Raw genomic sequence first — 21,246 nt, 5'->3', positions numbered from 1 at the left:
TGTTCAACAATAATCCTAGCTAAGGAATTGTATTTCCCCCAAACTCCCCATTTCTACAATTTCTGGGGAGGGGAAAGAGAAGAAGCTATTAGGAAATGCTTTTTACACATGAAGAGACTAAATCATATGTGACTCCTATTTTAGAGTGCTCAACTTGATTTAACCAAAAGAATACATGAACAGCTTATACAGAAACCTATTCATCCATTCTAGGGTATACCTACAGTTCCCTACCCATGGTTAAAAATTACCATTAGTACTGCTTACCTACTCAGTAAGATGACTGCATTTATTGTTTTGGTTTAAGTTTCTAAACTTAAGTTTTAAAGTTTTTTTACTAAGTTACAAGCCAGAATATATTGGAAGTACCTGAAAGAGTATGTTGCCTGGAAGATGAAGAAAAAGTCCCTCACCAGAAAGAGGAAACTTTCTTTTAAAATTTTAAAGCCTCCCCCAAGAGTCACAGTTGCACAGTACCTACAAGATGGGTGTTGAAATAAGGAAGAGTTGTGTTTTACACTGTTAAATAACAGCTAATTCCAGTCCAGAATAAATTGAGAGGGTCTCACAGAAGTTTTACATTACTCATGTAGAATTTCTTAACATACAAAGAAAATCCCAAAAGGTGAGACAGAGAAGCATGTTTACTTAGTAGTGTGTCAGGTTCCTGCTCTTCCATAACAATTTTTTATCCTATCTCTGGAAAAAGAAGTCATTCCACATTCTCCACACCCTGTGGCCAAAGTTATGGCAAGAGACAGATTCCACAACTGTATCAGCCTTTTTAAAACATTGTATAACAAATTTACATAAGTGGGGAAAAAAAAAACTGAGTACCTTGCGTAGACAGTTGTGCAGCTTGAGAAATTAGGGAGGTGATATTGAAAGCAGATGGTCCAGCGGTAAGAATTTTATGGAGTATTGACTGCAGAGAGGCTTGTGTCACAGCTGCTGTTAAAACTGAAAACAAACATTCTGTTTTACTGACAATTCTAGAACACCACTTTAAACTGTTGAAAGTGGCTAATTACATTTAAGGTACATTTTCCTTCAGATCCATATGCACTATGACCAAAGATCCACTGAACTGTTTTTCAGTTACTTGATTTCAAGTTGACTTGGAATGTCCAGCAGGTCCTTTCTTTAGTAGTTTTAACTTTAAGACCTACACTTAACAGAATTTTTTTTTTTTTAAGAATGTCAAGTCTTCTGTTTGACCTTATTTAATCAGTAATAATTCTTGTAAACAGCAAGAGAAAATTTGTTCAATTTGCTACTGTAGTAAGCAGAATGTGATGGGTTTTTTTAATTAAAATAATTTTTTTTAAAAAGCAAAAAGCAGAATCACTTCAACTCACTAAAAGAGATGAGGGCAGACTTCATGTTCAAGATGAAGACAAATCTCTTTCAGGTTAAAAATCCAAGTTTCTTCTTATTAATAAAAAAAACCCCTTATCTGTTCTGGGTTTAGGTGTCCTATATCATCCCCCCCAGTAGAAAAACCAATCACTTTTACCCATTTTAAAACTGCACAATACAGGAAGAGCATCTTGCAGTATGAGATGACAAAACCCTGAACTATGAGCTTCTGAACTAACCTTTCCAAAAAGGTCTACAGGCTCTGTGGGATAGTTCCTGAATGTACCTTCCAGCCATGCATACTCCTGAAAAAACTGACTTACCAGGAACAAGCACAGAATGACTCTGAACTGTGTGCAGAGTAAGGACAGCCCTGCTATGCAAGGTGAAGTCACTCTGCCCACATGGACACAGCCAGGCCCTCATGCCATCAGAACAATTCTGAACACTCTTGTTCCAAGACATACACAGCTGCTGATCATATGGCAAGAGAAAATTACTAGAAATTTCACAGGGCAGCCTTTTAATAAAATACAATTGGGCTGAATGAACTTTCATTTTTCAACACAACCATAACACTCCTTTTTTTTCAATGCAACCTAGTGCACTGCAGTTTCAAAGACTTCTCCCTGCACAGGAGAAAGAAACCAGTGACCTACTCACTTTCTGGTACTGAATGAAGACAGAATATTTGCTGATTAAAAGGAAGCAATTGACCACTTTCTCTGATAAATAATTGCAAAGTACAGAATATTTAGTACATACTTGATTTGCACTTTCAGAAAGTTAAAGACAATTAACTCTCAGCACTCCATGCAAATGTTTTACTTCCTATTTACATCAGTGATCCATGCACAAGAAGCAAACGAAAAATCCTACACCATTTTATCAGTAACCTGTCACATGCAGACACATTGGATAAAACTGCATTCAAATGCATCAACTCTACCTGCTCTTGCAGCAAAAGGCACTATAGGCGAGTGATAAACTGACTTCTAACAACCTAAGCCAATTTCTAACAACCTAAGTCATTTTCTAACAAAAATCTAAGGGACACACCGATTATATGTACAAAATTTCACTGGCTAGCAAAATTACTGATACACTACCTGTATTCAGAGAGGCTTTCTTTGTTATGCTAAAGAAAAAAGTTATTAGGCAACAAGACTGATGAACCCCTAGAAGTTTCACAATTTGCAACACACATTAATAGAACAGCAGCACAAACTACAGAAAACAAAGAACAGTGCACGAAACAAAAGAACAAAGAGCTCTAACGAAATTTTGTGCAACAGACAAATGCTGATATAGTGATTAAATCACCAGTTTCAATTACACTGCTCATGTACATCAACATTCATTAATTTGAAAACCTTAAATGCTGAGAAGGTTTAATGGAAAAAAAACCCACAAAAGTCTCCACTTTACCTAGGGACTAATTTATTCACTTTTCAATTAAAATAAGGCTTTCATTTACTACAGCCTGGTATCCAATAATACACTGATGTATGTAAATGAGAGATTACATGAACTTTAAAGAATCCTTACCTTCATTGATTTTGGATATATCTACGCTAGAATTATTAAGCTGCAAGGTGGCTTGCAGAGCAGGCAGCAGCTGTCGAAGGAGATTTGGGTCCTGAAGTAATGGAGGAATTGGTGATTGTGGGATAGGTGAAACAGGAACTGTAGGAGCAGATGAAGCAGGCGCAGAAGTTGGATTCAGTCCAGAAGCAGAAGATGTAGAAGGAGTTGTGCAAGAATGGGATACAGACTTGTCCACAGATGCAGACTCTGAACAGGAGACAGACAGTATTTTTCATTTTCCCCAATACAACCTGACAACTCACTAGTACAATACTCAGATTCAGAAGATCAAATGCCTAACTACCATTTTAAGAAAAAAAACTCACAACATTAACGGAACAAAAATTTAAGATAGCATATTTCTGATGCAATTTACACTATTGAACCTAAGATTTATTATGAGCACAAACACACAACTTTTCCACTTCAAGATACCGGATGAAAAGCAGTCAGTATCAAAAATCTGCCATTTTTTTCCTTAAACTTTTATGGCATATATGGGCCAAAAAGTCATTACTGATCGCCTACACTCATATTCTACATTTTTACTTATGATCCCTGTCTTTCTTTGGAAAATATGCTATGAATAAAAACCTTATAGCCCACAAATTTTACATATAGGCTACTGTGTCAAATTTGAGGGGAGGGTATAAGCTGTGCTTCATTTATGAAGAGACCAGTGCAAGAAGTCACAAATATAAGTCTACTGTACAAAATCCAGCTACACTGCTGAGGCTTTAGAAAGGATAATGAGCTGTAAAACAGTGCACAGCAGTGTGGAAAAATATCTAAAAATGTATCTGCCCATAATTAATTTTTAACTTGTCAGCTTCTTCTGAAGCATTAAGACCTATATCCTTTATTTTATTAATGATTTTAGGAAATATTACCACTTATTCGCCAAAGAAATACATAGTACTTAAATACAATTGTACTATATTGCAATTTGTTCTGATTAATATGAATTAATTAATTTTAAATTATTTCCACTTAACAGAAAGTTGTTCCTCCATTCCAATATGGTGAGAAATTTCTGCAACAGAGAATTATTTCAACCTACTATAGGTGTACCATCAGTCACTTAATATCCTTCCTTTAAGAAATCTGGACCATCATATTTCAATCTTAGCTCCCCCTTCTCTCATCCTCATTAAACCCTCAGAGACCTCTGCCCACAAATTCAGTCAAGACTAACACACCTATAGTGCCAATGAAGTTGGATGCAGAGCATAAAGCTATGGATCCAAGATCACTTGCAGGATGTTTGCCCACAATAATGAAAATATGGAGTTTAAAGCCACCTCAAACCAGGCAGAGAAGGTCAACATGGATATTCTACATTTCAGGCAAAAGGCTAAAAGTTTTCCCCAAAATTTGGGAAAACAGGCTGGGAAGTTATTTTACTTTAAGGGTGTGCTTGGTTTTTTTATTTGGAAAAATGGTCAAAGGAAGATGATGCTGACTTTACTAAAGAAGTGAGACGGTCTGGTTTGCTTTACTACAGAAGAATAAAATGTTACAGAATTTCTAACAGCTTTTGTATTCCAATAAGCTTAACTGCAACTTCCAAGACTAATTTGGAGAAGAACCCTAAAAACTAACAAAAAATTATGGAAGTGACGATGTATAAATCTTTTCACTAAGATTTCTAATCTCAATGGGAAGAGGATTTCTGCTTCCATGCTGTTACAGTATAAATAGCTTATAAAGGTCACAAATACTCCAGAAAACTTTTTCCAGACAAGTAGCTGAGAAATCTGAACCAGAAAAAAAAAAAACCTGCTGAAGAATCTGAATTTGAAAGCTTGCAAGAATGTAATACCGAGGACACAAAGACATATTTTGGAGTTTTAGGTGAACTTCCAAAAAAGATGTGCCCCTGTCTAATTACAATCTCCTCAGAGTTGGTATCAATGTATCTGTGAAGGAACCTGGTCATTTGGCCAGGAGCTTTTGCAAGAACAACTTAAAAAGGGACAAAGGGGCTGTTACAAAGATTGAATATGGGGAAAAAAGAAAAACCTGTTACAAAGTTTCTGCAGGGTTTTCAATAACATGAACTAGGACAGCTGATTAGGGATTAGTTAGAAGAAAACACTAAGTCATTAGTAAACGTTTTTGTTATAAAGTATTTCATCTTATGTTATAGCATTCAAAGTAAACATTAAGACAATTGCAGGTCAAGACATATACAACAAACAAGACTCCTATCATACTAAACAAAACCATGTGGAGTTGAAATTGAACTTGGATCTGTCACAGTCCAAATAAGATCAAGATAAACCAGCAGACAAAAGCAAGGGCAATAAGCACAATGGGGCACATTAGTACTTACACGTACAAGCCTGCTACCTACAGTTTTGAAAACCTTACCAGAAAAACAACCACTAGAAAACTTCAAAACACAAAATACCCTCATTTCAAAATGAAACAACACTGCAACTGCCAGCATTAATTTAAAAACATATTTAATGTATTTATGTTTGTCTTCACAGTTATTTTAAGTAGAGAAGCAACTCACTACTGTGTTATTTATTCATGTAAGCAAATACCTCACACTACACCACCATACCAAACAGCTGGAAGTGCTTTTCACCCATGCTGCAGCTCTGAACAGAAAATACACTGAATCAAAGGCAAACTCAAGCTAACAATGCAGTTAAAATAAACCTTTTACCCACCCAGTTCTGGTGAGGATAAGGTTTATTTTATTCACTTTATTTACTTATTTCTTGAAAAACAGAACTCAAAACATGTCATGCAAAACCACTGAATACCATGAGGTCTGTAACACCCGAGTTTTTATGCTTTAAAAATGCACACTGAATTGCATCAACACAATACAGTCAAGTTATTTTTTTCAGACAATACGGAGACACTATTTCACATAACTGTATTACTGCAGGTATTTTAAGTATAAGTTAAAATGTATCTGTTAAAGGTGTTTTTGTACAATCACCCTATTAAACCTAGAGAAAGGACACAAAGCAAGGATAACGCCTAATGCTAACATCCCAATATTCCAAGATGTTTAGCAACTCAAAAACAATACACTAAATGTTATAAAAGAATACATGTCTATGAATATGACTACCTACATGTACATCACATTAGAACAGTTATTTAAAATCATAGAGTATGTAGAATAAAATGACTGTCCAGATCATCATTGCATTATGCAAATTAAGTTATTATTAATTAAATTCTTATTATTAATTAAATTCAAGCTAGAAACCTGTTTCTACAAAAAAAAAAAAAAAAAAAAAAACCAAACCAAATCCAAACCTGTAAAAATTATTGATAGAAATTCAAGTATTTCTTGTTTGTATTAAGTAGCTGTGCTGGTTATGGCCAGGACAAGGTTAATTTTTGGAGTAGCCAGAAGGGTTGGGTTATTCTGTACCACCTCACTTCACTGCCAAGGGCAGAAGTAAGGGAGTTGTTTTCCAGTTGGCATAACGTGAATTGTCTCTCTTGTACACTTTTTTATTAGTATTGTTGCTGTTAGTGGTAATTTTTTATTTCATTGCTGGTTCCAGTACATTTTTCTTATCTCAACCTGCAATCTTTTCCTTTTGTGTCTCCAGTTCTCCTCACTAGCCTGTCACAGGGGAGAGGGAGGAAGCAGTGAACGAACAGTGAATGGGGAACACCAGCCATAAACCTCAATAGCTTTATTTGGCTCTCAATGGGGTACAATGGGTTGAGATAATCAAATCTGACCAGAGCGGTTTGAAATAAGTTTGATTGAAGAATTTGTTGTACTGGGCAGGGAGTCAATGGTCACAGTGCTCTCTAGTCTGTCCACATGGTTGTGACACCTAACCCTGTACAGATATTCCTGTGTATGCCCTGTGCACCCACCACGGTATTTTTTTCATAGCAGGGAGAGTGAGGGATCAGGACTGCTGTGTTGCTGTATTGTGGGAGAACAGTTTATGACACGTGGGGCAATGAGGGTTTGGGATGTGTGTTCAGGAGTGCTCTTTTTACCCTTCCTTTAAGGCTTGTCTCTGGGAGTCCATTAAATTGTACCTATACTGTGGGCAACAGGGGCATGTAATTTTCCCCAGCTTTTTATGTCCTTTGTCACTTTCAGGCCTATTAAACCAGCTTTTGAGAATTTTGTCTTTCCTTTGGTTGTTAAGAAAGCATGGTCTTGGTGCTATGTCTCTTGAGTACAGTCAGTACCACGTTTAGAGTCAGTGTGGTCCCCACCATGTTTAGAATCGGAGAGACATTTCTAAGGAGAGCTGCTCCACAGGTGAGTTGTCATAAGTGGCATGGAATGCCAGAGAAAATAGGCCAGTTGTGGGCGAAATTCTCTGGTTCAATGGTTTGGAAGTTCACCCCTGAACAACTACAGGATCCTGATAAAGCAACTGTATATTTTCAAGGAAGACGGTGTGCCATCTCCAGAGGGGAGGAAATCAATGCAGTGTGCTGGGCACTGGCTATTCTTCACCAGACATAGTTCAGTAGTAGACAGTCCCTCAGGGAGAACAGGAGGAAAACAAACAGGCACGGAGACCACTCAAAGAGCAGCTGAACCATAGGATGAATCTGTGCCAGGAGCAGTTGCCCTACACTTAACAAGAAATCCAAGATCTAATCAATTCAGTTACTGAGGGATGAAGAGGAAGTAAACCCTCACAATAGCAGGAAGAGGAAGGGCCAAATATAATTACCCAATCCCTATCTCTGAGTGAGTTGTGAGATATGCAGAAAGATTTCAGCTGCCAGTCAAATGACCTTCTGGTGATCTAGCTGCTCCAATGCTGGGGTATCATAGCCCATTATATGAAACTCGATGGCAGTGAAGCCAAGCAACTGGAATCCCTGTCCTGGGACATGGGCATTGAAAAGGGAAGTGGGAAGAAGACAAACTCTCAGCCTCTGGAGGTGACTCATGTCATGCAGGAGGGAAGGTATTGTCTTCAAGGACAATCTAGTAGTGCACTCCAGCATGTAGAATGCCATGGGAAAAGGTATCCAGTATGTGAATCAGATGTGCTGGCAGTAATCTACAGAGATTCAAATAACAAGCAGTCTCTTGCAGATTCAGATCAGGTCCACTGCACACAGTCCATGTGGCAGAAGTTTATACAGAGCATACCACTGTCATACTGGTATTAATGTCCAGAGAAGGAGAAACAAACTGTACTTCATGACTACCCAACTCCAGCAATATGAAGATCATCTTGACTCACACCTTGGCTGTGGAGACTGTCCAAGACTTTGGACAGACTTGAAAAAGTCAGTGAGGAAATGTCCCATGACCTGCCAGTACAGACCGAAGTCTCTGCTATTGGGAGCAAGCACTCCCCCGCTCAAGAGAGGACACACACAAGGCAACCTGTGTTTTTTTCTGTGAGCAAAATAGAGGACACGAGGAAGTGGGATGGAAAAATCTACCTATGCCCTAGCAGTATGGGTATGTGAGTTGAATGCTTGGAAGAACAACAGGAAATTCTTCACAGACAAATGCCACTCCAGTTTTCAGTGGAACAAGTCTCAGACAGAAGAGACTTCTCATCCTCTAGAAGGGACCCCCAGTCTATATTTACAAGGAGTGAGCAATGAGAACTATGACCAGGACTAAAGGGGCCCTACCCCCAACCAGACGGGGGAAAGGGACACTCAGATCTATTGGCTCAATGGATTCTATCATTGGATCCAATGGCCTGGCACATCAGACCCACAAGAGTACAAGGCTTTAGTTGACACCAGCACACAATGTACCCTGATGCCATCAAGATACATAGGGGTAGAATCCATATGGATTTCTGGGGTGACAGGGGTATTTAAACAGCTGACTGTACTGGAAGCTAAGTGAATGTGACTGGGAATGAATGGCTAAACTACCCCACTGTGACTGACCCAGAAGCACCACACATCCTTGGCATATATTACTTCAGGAAAGGGCATTTTAAGGACCCAAAAGGGCATTGCTGGGCATTTGGGACAGATACTCTAGCAACAGAGGAAATGAGACAGCTGAATACCTTGCCTGGTCTGTTAAGAGGACCCTTCTGTCCTGGGAGGGTCCCAGCTGTTCTTCAGCTGAGAGCTGAAGAACAACTGGTACCCAATTACTACCACAGCAGTCACTGTCAACAATACCACTGAGACTCCCTATCATAAAATAATTTGTGAGCTGGAGAGCCAGGGAATGACAGCAAGACTCACTCATACTTGAATAGCCCATATGGCAGATGTGTAAATTCAATGGAGACTGGAGACTAACAAGTGGATTATCATGGCCTGAATGAAGTCCCACCAACACTAAATGCTTCTGTGCTAGACATGCTTGAACTTCGGTATGAACTGGAGTTCAAGGCAGGGAAGTCGTGCTGCTATTGACATTGCCAATACATATTTCGCTATTTCTCTGGCAGGAGAGTGCAGGCCACAGTTTGCTTTCACCTGAGGAGCATGCAGTACACTTGGAACCCACTGTCTCAAGGCTGCAAACACAGCTCCACCATTTGCCATGGACAGATCCAGAATGCACTGGTAAAGGGTGACGTTCCAGAACATTTGCAGTACATTAATGACATCATTGTATGGGGGAATACAGCGGAAGAAGTTTTTGAGAAAAAGGAGAAGATAATTCAAATCCTCCAGAAGGCAAATTTTGCCATAAAGCAAAGTAGGGTCAAGGGGACCTGTACAGGAAATTCAGTTTTTAGGAGTAAAATGGCAAGATGGACATCATCAGAGTCCAATCAAAATAGCAGCCATGTCCCCACCAATGAGCAAACAGCAAGCACAGCTTTCCTAAGTGCTGTGGGTTTTTGGAGAATGCATATTCTAGATTACAGACAGGTAGTCTGGCCTCTGTATCATGTGACACAGAAGAACAATTTGAAGTGGGGTCCTGAACAACAGACTTTTAAACAAAACAGGATCATGCAGTTGTCCTTAGGCCAGTCAAGACAAAAGATGTGAAAAATGTGCTCCACACTGCAGTCAGGAAGAATGGTCCTTCCTGGAGCCTCTGGTAAAAAGCACTCAGGGAAACTCAAGGACAACCCCTGGAGTTCTGGAGTCAGGATACAAGGACTTGAGGCCTGCTACATCCCAACTGAAAAAAAGGTACTGGCAACTTATGAAGGGGTTCAAGCTGCTTCAGTAGTGATTGGCACCAAAGTACAGGTACTCTGGGCATCCTGACTGCTGCTGCAGGCCTGGATGTACAAGGGAGAAGTCCCTTCCACACCTGATGCCACTGATGATACTTGGAGCAAGTGGGTTATGCTGGTTACACAGCAAACTCAAACAGGAAACCCAAATCACCTTTGGATCCTGGAAGTCATCACTCACTTGTCGAAAGATGAAAATTTCAAAGGAGGAGGAAAAAATGCCATGTGCTGAGGAGACCATACCATATAATCAGCTGCTACCAAATGAAAAGTGATAGTCTCTTCACTGATGGTTCCTGCTGTATTGTAGGGACACCCTGAAAATGGAAATCTGCAGGACTCCTACAAAGTAAACCACAGAAGCTACTGATGGACAAGGTGGATCAAGTCAGGCTGCACAGGTGAAAATCATCCAGCTGGCTTTAGATATCACTGAATGAGACAAAATGGCTAACACTCTACCTCTACAATGAGTCATGCACAGTCACAAATGCTCTGGTGGCTGGACTGATGGAAAAAGATCAACTGACACTGGAGAGGGAAAACCATCTGGGCTGCTGTACGGTGACAAGACATGATTGCTTGGGTAGGGAAGCTGACTGTAAAAGTCTGTCATGCAGATGCTCTCTGTACCCGAGAGTTGGGCTGCTGAAGAACACTGCAACAACAGAGGGGTGGACCAAGCTGCCAAGCTTAAAGGGTCTCAGATATATATGGACTGGCAACATAAGGGTGAATTATTTATTTATGACTCAGTGGGCTCATGGCACCTCACATCACCAGGAAACAGATGCAACATACTGACAGGCTCACGACTGAGGGCTGGATTTAACCATGGACAGTATCTCACAGGTTTTCCACAACTACTAACGCCACACCACAATCAAGCAGACCAAGCGGGTAAAGCCCCTGCTGTACAGTGGTGAAAAGTACAGGGAAGCCTGGCAGATTGATTATATCCCATTTCCACAAATCCACCATGGCAAGCTCTACATGCATACAATGATAGGAACAACCACTGGATAGCTGGAGACATACCCTGTGTCTCACATCACTGCCTGGAACACCACTTCGGGCCTTGAAAAGCAAGTCCTGTAGCAGCATGGTACCCTGAAAGAACTCAATCAGCCTCATTTTAAAAACAGCCTCATAGACACCTAGGCCACACTATTGAGTGGGTATATAATACTCCCTATCACACACTAGCCTCTGGGAAACCTGAACTGTACAACAGACTGTTAAAAACCACATTAAAAGCAGTAAGTGGCAGGACCTTTAAACAATGGGAGATAAATTAGGCAAAGGCTACCTAGTTAGTTAACACTGGAAGCTCTACCAAGCGAGAAAGCCCTGTCCAAAAAACACTTTCATAGAAAGGGATTAAGTCCCTGTGGTGCATATGAAGAATGTATTAGGGAACAGTTTGAATTAGTCCTTCCTCAAGCAAAGGCAAAACCTATCCACAGGGTAGGCAAACCCATCCATGTTTTTGCTCAATGACCTGGCTGCACTTGGTGGGTAATGCAGAGAGATAGGGAAACACTATGTGTACCTCAAGGGGATTTGATTATATTGTGAGAACAGTCTGTAATGCTGAATTTTAAAAACACTGGCTGCTGACTGACACTGTCACTGTATGCTGTATGTATGTCACTATATGTATATTGTGGACAGTACAGACTGCTTCAGATGTACTAATCAGGAGATTCTGATACATCTTGCAATTAGCTGGGAGCACACCAGTTGGAAGGTGTAGGATTTGGGCGTGACGTAGGTGGTATAGAATAACGGGTGGATAACATCCTGGATCTGGCCAGCATAGGGCTAATTTCTGGAGCAGCCAGGAAGGGCAGTTATTTTGTACCATCTCACTTCACTGCCAGGGCTGGAGAAGGGAATCTGTCTCCAGTCTGAGAACGTGGCAGCATCTCCCATATTGCGATTCCCCCGTGGTGAGCTTTTGTTCGCATGTGAATTTTTCACCTTTTTAATAATATTGTTGCTTTTACTATTCATTTCTTATTTCATTGCTGTTTCCAGTAAATTGTTCTCATCTCAACCTGTGATCTTTACCTCCTCTCCACAAAGGGAAACTCCTCTGTGATGGAAACTCACATGTTAAAAATATAGATTACAAATTAGTTGTATATAATTGCAATTTTCATCAGCTTAATTTAAACCCATCTATCTTACTTCATGGCTTAGACAGGATACTAAATCCTAGAATTGCTGCCAACAAAACAAAGCCTCCAAATATCTTCACATCCATTTTTGAATAATGTAGCTACAAAGTTTAAAACCTTGTTTAATTTTTGATGCTGTACAGAGCCTGCAAGTTTTGCCTTTTGAAGTTAATTTAACTAGCCAGAACTCCTCAAGATGAAACTTTGACAAAAACCCTCAGGTATCACTCACTAGGGTGTATGGATTTCCCCTGCTTTTTCCACAAATAGAAGCAGAAACTCCTCACTCCTTTCTTCTCCTCCCTAATTTCTTTTTCTGTTTCATTGTTTATTTTGCCACAGAATTAAGTTTACTTTCCAACATCTAAACACTATTTTTTAGTTTATCAGAATTTTAAAAAATGCCTATTAATAATATAAGCCTGTGGTTCTTAAGTGCACTTGAAGCCCTCAAACATCATGAAACACAGTCAAGATGAATATAGCATGCTGAGAAAAGTTAAATATCTCCACAAATTTAAATCCAGTAGTTTTTCAATTCTGATACACAGGTCCCTACACCTGTGTCAACATCAATTCATGTTCCTTGACAAGCAATCTACACTACTATTGCAGAATAAGGATTTGGATTACATGGCAGTCATTCATAAACCTAACCTGAACCGTTAAGCATCAGACTAATTTTGATATGACAACTGGAATTCTACTAATACAAAATGCAAATTAATCCACATCTTATAAAAAATTTTTGTAACAACTTAAGACTTTTGCAGGCTTTACACCACAGACTATGGCTGATGAAGTAGAACAGGGCAAGGCTGCAGTCTCTTCATTATCAACATCAATTTCAAAACAAATGCTATGCAAATGACTCTAACCTCACCTAAAATTTCAGCTTTTATCATGGAAGTCCCAAGGAAAGCTTTTTAAATAATAAAAAAACAGAATAAAAACTAAAACTAGAACACATCATGCTGTGATCGCTTGAAGTTGTAAGAACTTCATTAAATAAAATTTGTTTTATCTCTTCCTCTGAATAACTAAAAAAAAAAGAAAATTAGATAATTTTTTAAATTACTGTTTGTGATTTTAAAAATATGATTTGGCACCAATTTTCCATTATAAGCTATGCACAATAAAGCCTCAATATCTAGAACTTTTAAAAAAAATTTAAAAATCCATTCACTTTGTGGCAATAATGTGAAAACACAGTTTGCCTTCTGACAATTATGCAAATAAGTTTATTAGATGCAGCCTACATACAGACCTGTATTATAGAACTAAACACCTTTCTGGACTATCAACTGCATTCATGTGGAAAAAAATGACCAAAAATAAAGCCATCCAAAAAAAAAAAAAACCAACAAAAAAAACCACACCACAAAAAACCCAAAAAAACCCAAAGAAAACCAGAAAACCCCAACCCCCCCCCCAAGAAAAAACAAACCACACCAAAAAACAGAGGAAAACTAAGTAAAGCAGATAGCAAAAAGAAATACCATTAGATTTGGAGATTAATTTAATGAGAAGAACTATTAATTGGTTTAATATTAAGAACTATTAATTGGTTTAATATTAAAATGGAGCAGGAAAAAACCTTTTTATAATGAAAATAATTTTTGAAAACCACAATGGTTAGGGAAGACCTTTCTATTCATAACCCTCTCCACTGGGAGTGTGACTCATAATCACATCCTTTGGACAAAAAGGAAAATCCAAGTTATCAGTCAAAATTTTGTATGACAAGAACCAGTATGACATAACATGCAGTTTGTTTTTAAGTTTTGCAAAGAGGTTTGCCCAAGTTTTTGCTGAAGTAAAAACACCAGGTCAAGTCAGAATGCTTGTAATGCTTCCAAGCAGTGGGAATTTTTTAATAACAGGGCCAAACGATCCTTTCAGAAAAAAACAAAAAACCAGATCATTTTCAGCAGTTTCTGCCAAAATGATCTTTAGTTTTTTTCTAAGCATCCTTAGCTTTTCAATTTGAGCCAGTACATAACTGCATCTTGCCATTACCAATCTCTGCCCTTATGACAAGAATTTTTGCTCCTAAGCAAATAGCTGATCTGCCAGGACTAATATTCTGAAAAGCAACCCTGACCCTACAAGCTTGAATGCAAGAGGATGGAAAAGGAAGCCTTCTGACTGTTCAGCTACACTGCTTCAATGCAGAGGCTTGACACTGACAGTCCCACACCTCTGTTGTGCTGCTGCCACCCTGCTGTGTCTGCTGGAGTCCTGTGAGCACCTCTAATTTGCTTACTCTCCTCTTGACCACGGTGTGCTAAGCTCATCAGGCACATGAGTGTGACAGAGAAGTGGATGGGGAAAAAAGAACAAAACTGGGAAATAACTTTTTGTGAAGAAAGGACTTTACTTCACAGCCCTCTTTCTGACAGCTAACATACTAGTACTCCCGGCATGACTAGCTTTAAATTAATGCTCTATATTAGCTAATTCTTACTCTAATTTACAGCAACAAAGATTTATTTTTAATGACATGGAAATTACTGACTACTGTTGACTAGACAATTCCTAAATTATTAAAATGACACTCTGAGTGTTCCTATTGCTTTTACCACTGATGCAATTTTTATCCCATTTAAAACAAAACAAATGCATCCAAAGTCCTTTGGAGTCAACTCTAAAACATTACCCAACCACTTTCTTGTGAGCTTGAACTGTTATCTTTGCACTGCTAGCAACTACTAGGCACTTGTGCTCTCACAGTGTGCTCTCTGTGGGAGAAAAACTGCATTACAAAATTTTCAGAAATTTGTATCTTGTCACCCTATAAACATCATCTCTGCTTCACTGATTAAACAACTACTACCCAGAACAGCTAACAGAATTGCTTTATTTTCTGCTCATGATTAAGAATGATAACACATTTTTGGTGCTGAAGCACCTGGAGCATACAGTCCACCAACTAAGCTCTCTGAGCGCTGACAGTCACATTTATATGTTTTACGTAGTTCTGTTGTGATCTACTAAGGACTGCAAGCCACAACAAAAATACATAAATACTTAAAAGCAATGCATTCTGTAAACACATTTGACCAAATGAAACTATAGTAACAGTATCAACTAGATTCTCAAAAATAATTATCTAAATTACAAAAAAAATTTCCCTATTTCTCACATCTGGATTACTCCAGTCTTAAAATTGATTTTTCTTTGTATTTTACCTCTGCTGTCAAACGTAACAGCAATGTTCAGCAAACAAGTATAAAGTATTGAAAGAAACTAACAGTCTCATGTAACTTTTTCTAACTGACATATGAATTGAGTAATATACTTGAAACTACAAAACTCAGCCAAAGAAGATGCAACAATACCAGAAGCAATGTTAATAACTGTCCACTAAAGCTAGCAAGTGTTACAAGAAAACCACAAGGGTGAGAAAAGGAAAAGAAGCACCAGAGTCACAACCCACCCAGCATTGCACTGGCCAGCTTGCTGTGTTCTCATAAAAGTTTTAGAATACTGCTAGACTAGAAACAGAAGTGTTGCCTTGATAGGACTTGAAGGAAAGGTGTGAGAAGCAGTATCCTACAGACAGACACACTGTTAAGATATGAACAATACAACATTTCATTCTGAATTAGAAATAGGAAAATGTGATGTGCCCTACAGATAAAGCAGCCAAAAAGTAGGAAAAGCAACCCCACACTTTACCTGCATAAAGCACTCACAGTGAGCACAAACAGAAGCAGCAGATTCTGACTGGAACATTCAAACCAAAGGGTAGAGGTCAAATAGTTCCCCAGGAACTCTCCACTACTGCCAGCCATTCTACTGCTAACAGCTGAGCTATAGTTCAGCCAGGGATTTTATTCAATCTCCTTGTGGGACTACAACATACCCCTGCAGCAAAAGAGATTGAGCTGAAAAAAGCATTGTCGTTGGGTTTTGTGTTTTTCTGTTGTTCTGCTGTTCAAAACTATTACTGCTTAAAAAAAAATACACACTGAAATCAGACCTATTAAAACAGTGGTACATATATGCTGGCATAAGGCAACCAGCAACACATTCACAAGAAGCAAGAATTGATTTAAGGAAGGACTACTGCACATATTATTCAGTCATTTGGACCAACCTATTTTTATAGGCAAAAAAAACACAGTTTTACCTCTTTTTAGAAAGTGATGGCATAGTCAATGAACTGAAAAAGAAGATCAAAGGCTATTTCCTTTACTACTTAAACATAAACCTCTCAAACTTTTTCAGTTCTGCAAAGACTTTTAGAAGATTGTTTGAACCAAGTGTCTCAGGACAATTACTGTATTTTCAGTTTGTATAACAGCTACAAAAAAGATTTTCTAAACTGCATATTTCTAGTACTGCAGGTTCACAGTCACTCCCGAGAGAATGAGTAACAGTAAATCATCCAAAGTACTGCTTCTTCCCTTTTCTAAAATTTAAATATGTAAAATGCTATGGAAAATTTACTGGTTTAATTTCCTTAAAAAGACAGTCTGACATTCACCAGAAAAAGAAGCCACCTGAATGTACTGTTTGATGAGCTTTTATCATGACAGCAACTGCACTGAATTCTTCTGTTGCTGTACAAGAGGTAAAAAGCAACATGTAAAAACTTATATTTTCTAGAGTAAGATTTTCAAGCCCAACATTTACCTATTCTAATTCTTCAATTATTTGCTAACTTTCTGTAACTGACCCTTTTCTGAAGCTCAGCAAGTACAGTATTTGCTAACAATCAAGTGCCATGAAACAGATCAATGAGGCATGATTACTACAGAGAATCTATTCATTTAAACCACACAAAATTAAAAAAAACACCTACCTAAGAATACAGAAATTCAGTGAAATATTTAATATGGAACCATCTGCAGATTCTAACATAAGATTTACAGTATCAAGACTGCCCTGTGTGATTGTTTTCAATGTTATACCCTGCTGTACATTCTCAAATTAATGTTGTAAGAAATATTTAACTTTCTGCCAACATCTGTAGCAGTTGTTAGAATGGGAAGTTCCTTCAATTGCTTCATGAGTCATGTCTTCAATTAATGAAGATGTGCAGTAAAGCAGCAAAATACCCAGTATGAAATCTGATCACACCAAATGGGAATTAAGAACAAGCCAGAATTGAGTAATAATAAGAGAGATTTAAAGTGTATTTAAATATAGAAATGGAAACTGTGTAGATATATTAAAGGAAAGAACACTTGACATGGATGTTTTGCACTGTAATGTGTACAAGTGCATCAAACTGCAATCAGAAAATAGAGGTTTAACTGAAGCAGGTAACAGCTGCACTCTGTACAAGAACCATGCTTGAACTAGTACACTTTACTTCATGCTTTACTGTGTTTAATAGGAAAAGGCTTGCTGAAAATAACCTGTTCCTCTGTAGTTTACAGTCAGTATTATTATGTAAAAATTGCACAAACTGTCAAGAAAAAATGTAAAAAAAATTCCTTACATGCACAATTGTACATGTATTTGCACACGCACAAATGACAGTACTTATCAGTGTATTCTATTGTTCAAATATTTTGTGTGGCCAGCTGTTCTTAAGTCTGTAGAAGTTGGAACTTTAATAAACAAAAATGGAAGAGTCGAAAACAAACACAGAGCACAAGACTGGTGTCAGACCAGAGTCTGTTTTGGTCTTCTTTTTAAAATTATTTAACTAGGCCAGCTTGCAAGTATGGACAGGGCAACAAGCCATCTTTCAAAAAAATAATTCAGTTACATATTAATTATACAGTATTTTAAATTAAAACAAAACATGATTATCAAAAATTATTTTCTCCCTCCCAAAGTCCTCAAAGCAGAATTTTCTTACACAACACCACTCTGAAAACACAACTACACCAAAGTAACACACTATCATTCATGATACACATCTCATTCTCACAAACTTTTTGAGCTCCTCATTCCTAATAATGAAGTAAATCTAACTAAAAGACAGAGGTCTGAAAGGTCATAAACAACCCACAGTGCAGTCCTGATCTTCACTTGACTGTTACTGTATCTACCAGGTATTACCAGATAACAGAAATACATACTATCAGATTTAGAGCTGAAGATCCAATATTTCCCAAGATACAGATCAAAACAGATTAACAGATTAGCTCTTACAAAAATGTAGAAAACTCTCGCTTTCTGTAAGAACTGTGCTTGTGTTGATTGATAGGTTTGACACTGGCATTCCAAACAGTAACAGAAGTTCATAAAACATAATGGTCCAAAATGACTTTCAAACTGTGTAACTACATAAAAACTCAAATAAATGGCAAAGATCCAAAACAACAAGGGAGAAGACAAGAATTAAAATATGTTCTATAAAAATACATCTTTCAAATTATAATTTGAAATGTTAATTTGCAGAATAAGGCCATAAATAGTAAACATCACAGTGTCAATTTGAAGTTGTGTAAGATACAGCAAATTGGGTTTGGGGGAAAGTAAACACATTAAAACAGTAATCAGGTTCTAAGCACACAATCAAACAGGAAAAAATAATTAAATTCTAGTATTAACATACTTTGAACAAGCAGTGTAATGCAATGCATCATCTAGAATACTAGAGGGAATTTCATTAGACATACCTTTTCTCTCTGTTTTCTGTGCAGGGATGGAAGATGCGGATGTAGACAGTTTTGATAAAGTGGATGCTCCATTAGCATCAAAGGATTTCTTTGGCTGGTGATCAGATTGTAGAGAAAATGGACTAGGAGGAACAGTGCTTGGGGTAGCAGTTGGATGAACCACTGTTTTGATGGGATGCTGAACTGGAGTAGAACTACTGTGAGTCTCTGCTCTTGGCAGTCTGTAGTCTCTGTCATTGTGCCTGCTCGTTTGAGATAAAATATTCTGTGGGAGCATACTGCTGGTGTCACTGGAATGCTTGTCTTCCACTTTTTTCAGGATTCCCCAAGTGATGTTGCAATTAAAAAAAAAAAAAAGATTGAATTAGAAACAAGTCTAAGATTGTAGTAACTGATTAATACAGCCGCACACCAACAACTAGAGCTGACTGAACTTGTGATTAAAAAAAGCTTCAAGTAGATAAGTATCAAAAAAGGCAAAATTTAATTCTACTCACTGACAAAATGCATTTTCTCTGACCTTTGCTTGATTTAGAGCTCCGGTTAAGCACTGTGTTTTGATGAAAGGCTGCTTTATAACCAGTGTTACAGTCAAGTTAACTTTTGAAGTCTCCTAAAAAGATCTAAATCAAGATCTATTATTTCCATCTTGAATTTAGTGTGAAGAGATAATTTATGCTATTTTTCTTTTGTTCATCAAAACCCCTGAACATCAAGTATAATTTAATAGTTTCACATTCTAGCCTTCAAAGAATTCCTCTCCATGTCACTTGAGTACTGCTACAACAAGCTTACTTACAATTAATTCAAGACACTTATATATATTAAATGAATGACTCATCTGCACTGGTCACATGATCACAGACTTTAAAATATGCTACTCAGTGAATATACCAAGTAAACAGAAAGTAATTCTTTTATAGATTCTTACATTTTCACCTGTCACAAAACAAATACTCACTGCATTATGCATGACTGCTATCTTTTTGCAGCATCCAGTATATTTTAGCATATGCTGAAGTTCCAGTGTACACAGAAAAATACCTCTTCATACATCTCCACCTTGTCAAATTCCAAGAGCGTGGGTGAAGAATAATACTTTGGCTTCTGCTTTTAACTACCCTGAGAACTATGCTACAAATTTATCCAAACTACATCAGCATACAGACAGAACCTCATAGTACAACTATTTTCCAGAAGAAAACTGACAAATATTAAAGCTAGGTATCAGGACAAGAATCTCCAAGTCACAGAAATTACAGACCAGGGAAGATTTTGCTAGGAGTATTGGCGAGATAAAAATACGCTCTCAATAACACACACAAAAAAAGCCTCTGAAACCTCTGATATCAAAATCCATTGAATTAGGTTATTATTATTTTTAGATGTGAAATCTTTATTTTTAAGGTAAGAATATGACATTAACAGGTCTCAATGATCACAACAGCCCAACTAAACCACAGATTATTCAAGCTGTTTGAGTAACTACCCATGAAGATAATTAAACTCGACAGTAAAAGCCACAAAAAGGAGGAGACCATGAAAAGCATTAAGGAAATGTTGCACTAGTAAAGGTATTTAAAGAAACCACATTTGGGAGAGCTATCCACTTTGGCTCTTATATATGAAAAGGTGGGAAAAAGAGCCAAGTAAAGGGATTTTTTAGTTTTTGAAGTTTGGAAAAGAAAACAGTAATGCAAACAAGGCAAGAATATATTGCTGTTAAAAAAAAAAACCCACATACTTCCACTGGCAAACCCACTGGCAGCTGTCGCCTGCATCACCTCTCTTCTGTAATCCCTATCTTTTGGAAAACTGTTAACTGACATTTTGCTTGCTTCTTTTTGTCTTTGCTCTCTGAAGAAAAGAAAACAAAAGTTAGGTAAAACCTTACATTATCTAATAATAAAACAGTTTCATTAAGTTACATGAGATGAATTAAACTGTTAAGAGCTTGCTGCTACAGGTGAGGTTAGCAAACTCCAGCCACTGCTTCCTTCCATCTGTGCTTGTTGAAGCCCATAATATACCAGTTCAGCTCACTAATCTTGTCCAAATAAAAAACCATCCCAAAACAAAACATGAAAAACAACACTCACCCAGAAAACCAAAACAAAAATCCAGCCAAAACAAACAAATAGACCCCAGAACAAAACAAAAACCAAACCAACCAGCCTACAAAACCCCCCCAACAACAACACCATCACCACCCAAAAAATCATCCCCACACAACTCAACCATACTTCCCTCTCAGGATCTGGATTGTCAAGGGATAGAAGAGGTGCCAGAGGCCATGGTAAGGGTAGGAACAGAGCAGACTTAGAGCACAATCTTTTATAGCAGTAATCTATTAGATAAGCTCAAGTGCTCTGGAATGTGCTTAAGAAT

General features: G+C 37.9%; 1 protein-coding gene across 6 annotated transcripts in view; it reads right to left on the bottom strand.

Annotated features, from left to right (window-relative positions):
* The window catches only part of WAC (WW domain containing adaptor with coiled-coil), a 58,425-nt gene that overhangs the window by 16,612 nt on the left and 20,567 nt on the right, over window positions 1–21,246 (bottom strand). For 5 of the 6 annotated variants that reach the window (XM_077788727.1, XM_077788740.1, XM_077788716.1 and 2 more), the window contains exons 6-9: window positions 20,603–20,715; window positions 18,859–19,167; window positions 2,908–3,153; window positions 838–960 (exon numbers count right to left, since the gene is read on the bottom strand). In XM_077788727.1, coding sequence (XP_077644853.1) covers window positions 838–960; window positions 2,908–3,153; window positions 18,859–19,167; window positions 20,603–20,715 — 791 coding nt within the window. The remainder of the gene's footprint in view (window positions 1–837; window positions 961–2,907; window positions 3,154–18,858; window positions 19,168–20,602; window positions 20,716–21,246) is intronic. The other variant, XM_077788734.1, reaches the window with a different exon arrangement.

This window comes from Lonchura striata, chromosome 1, assembly GCF_046129695.1.
Source record: "Lonchura striata isolate bLonStr1 chromosome 1, bLonStr1.mat, whole genome shotgun sequence".
Lineage (NCBI taxonomy): Eukaryota > Metazoa > Chordata > Aves > Passeriformes > Estrildidae > Lonchura > Lonchura striata.
This window is presented reverse-complemented; position numbering and strand designations above follow the sequence as displayed.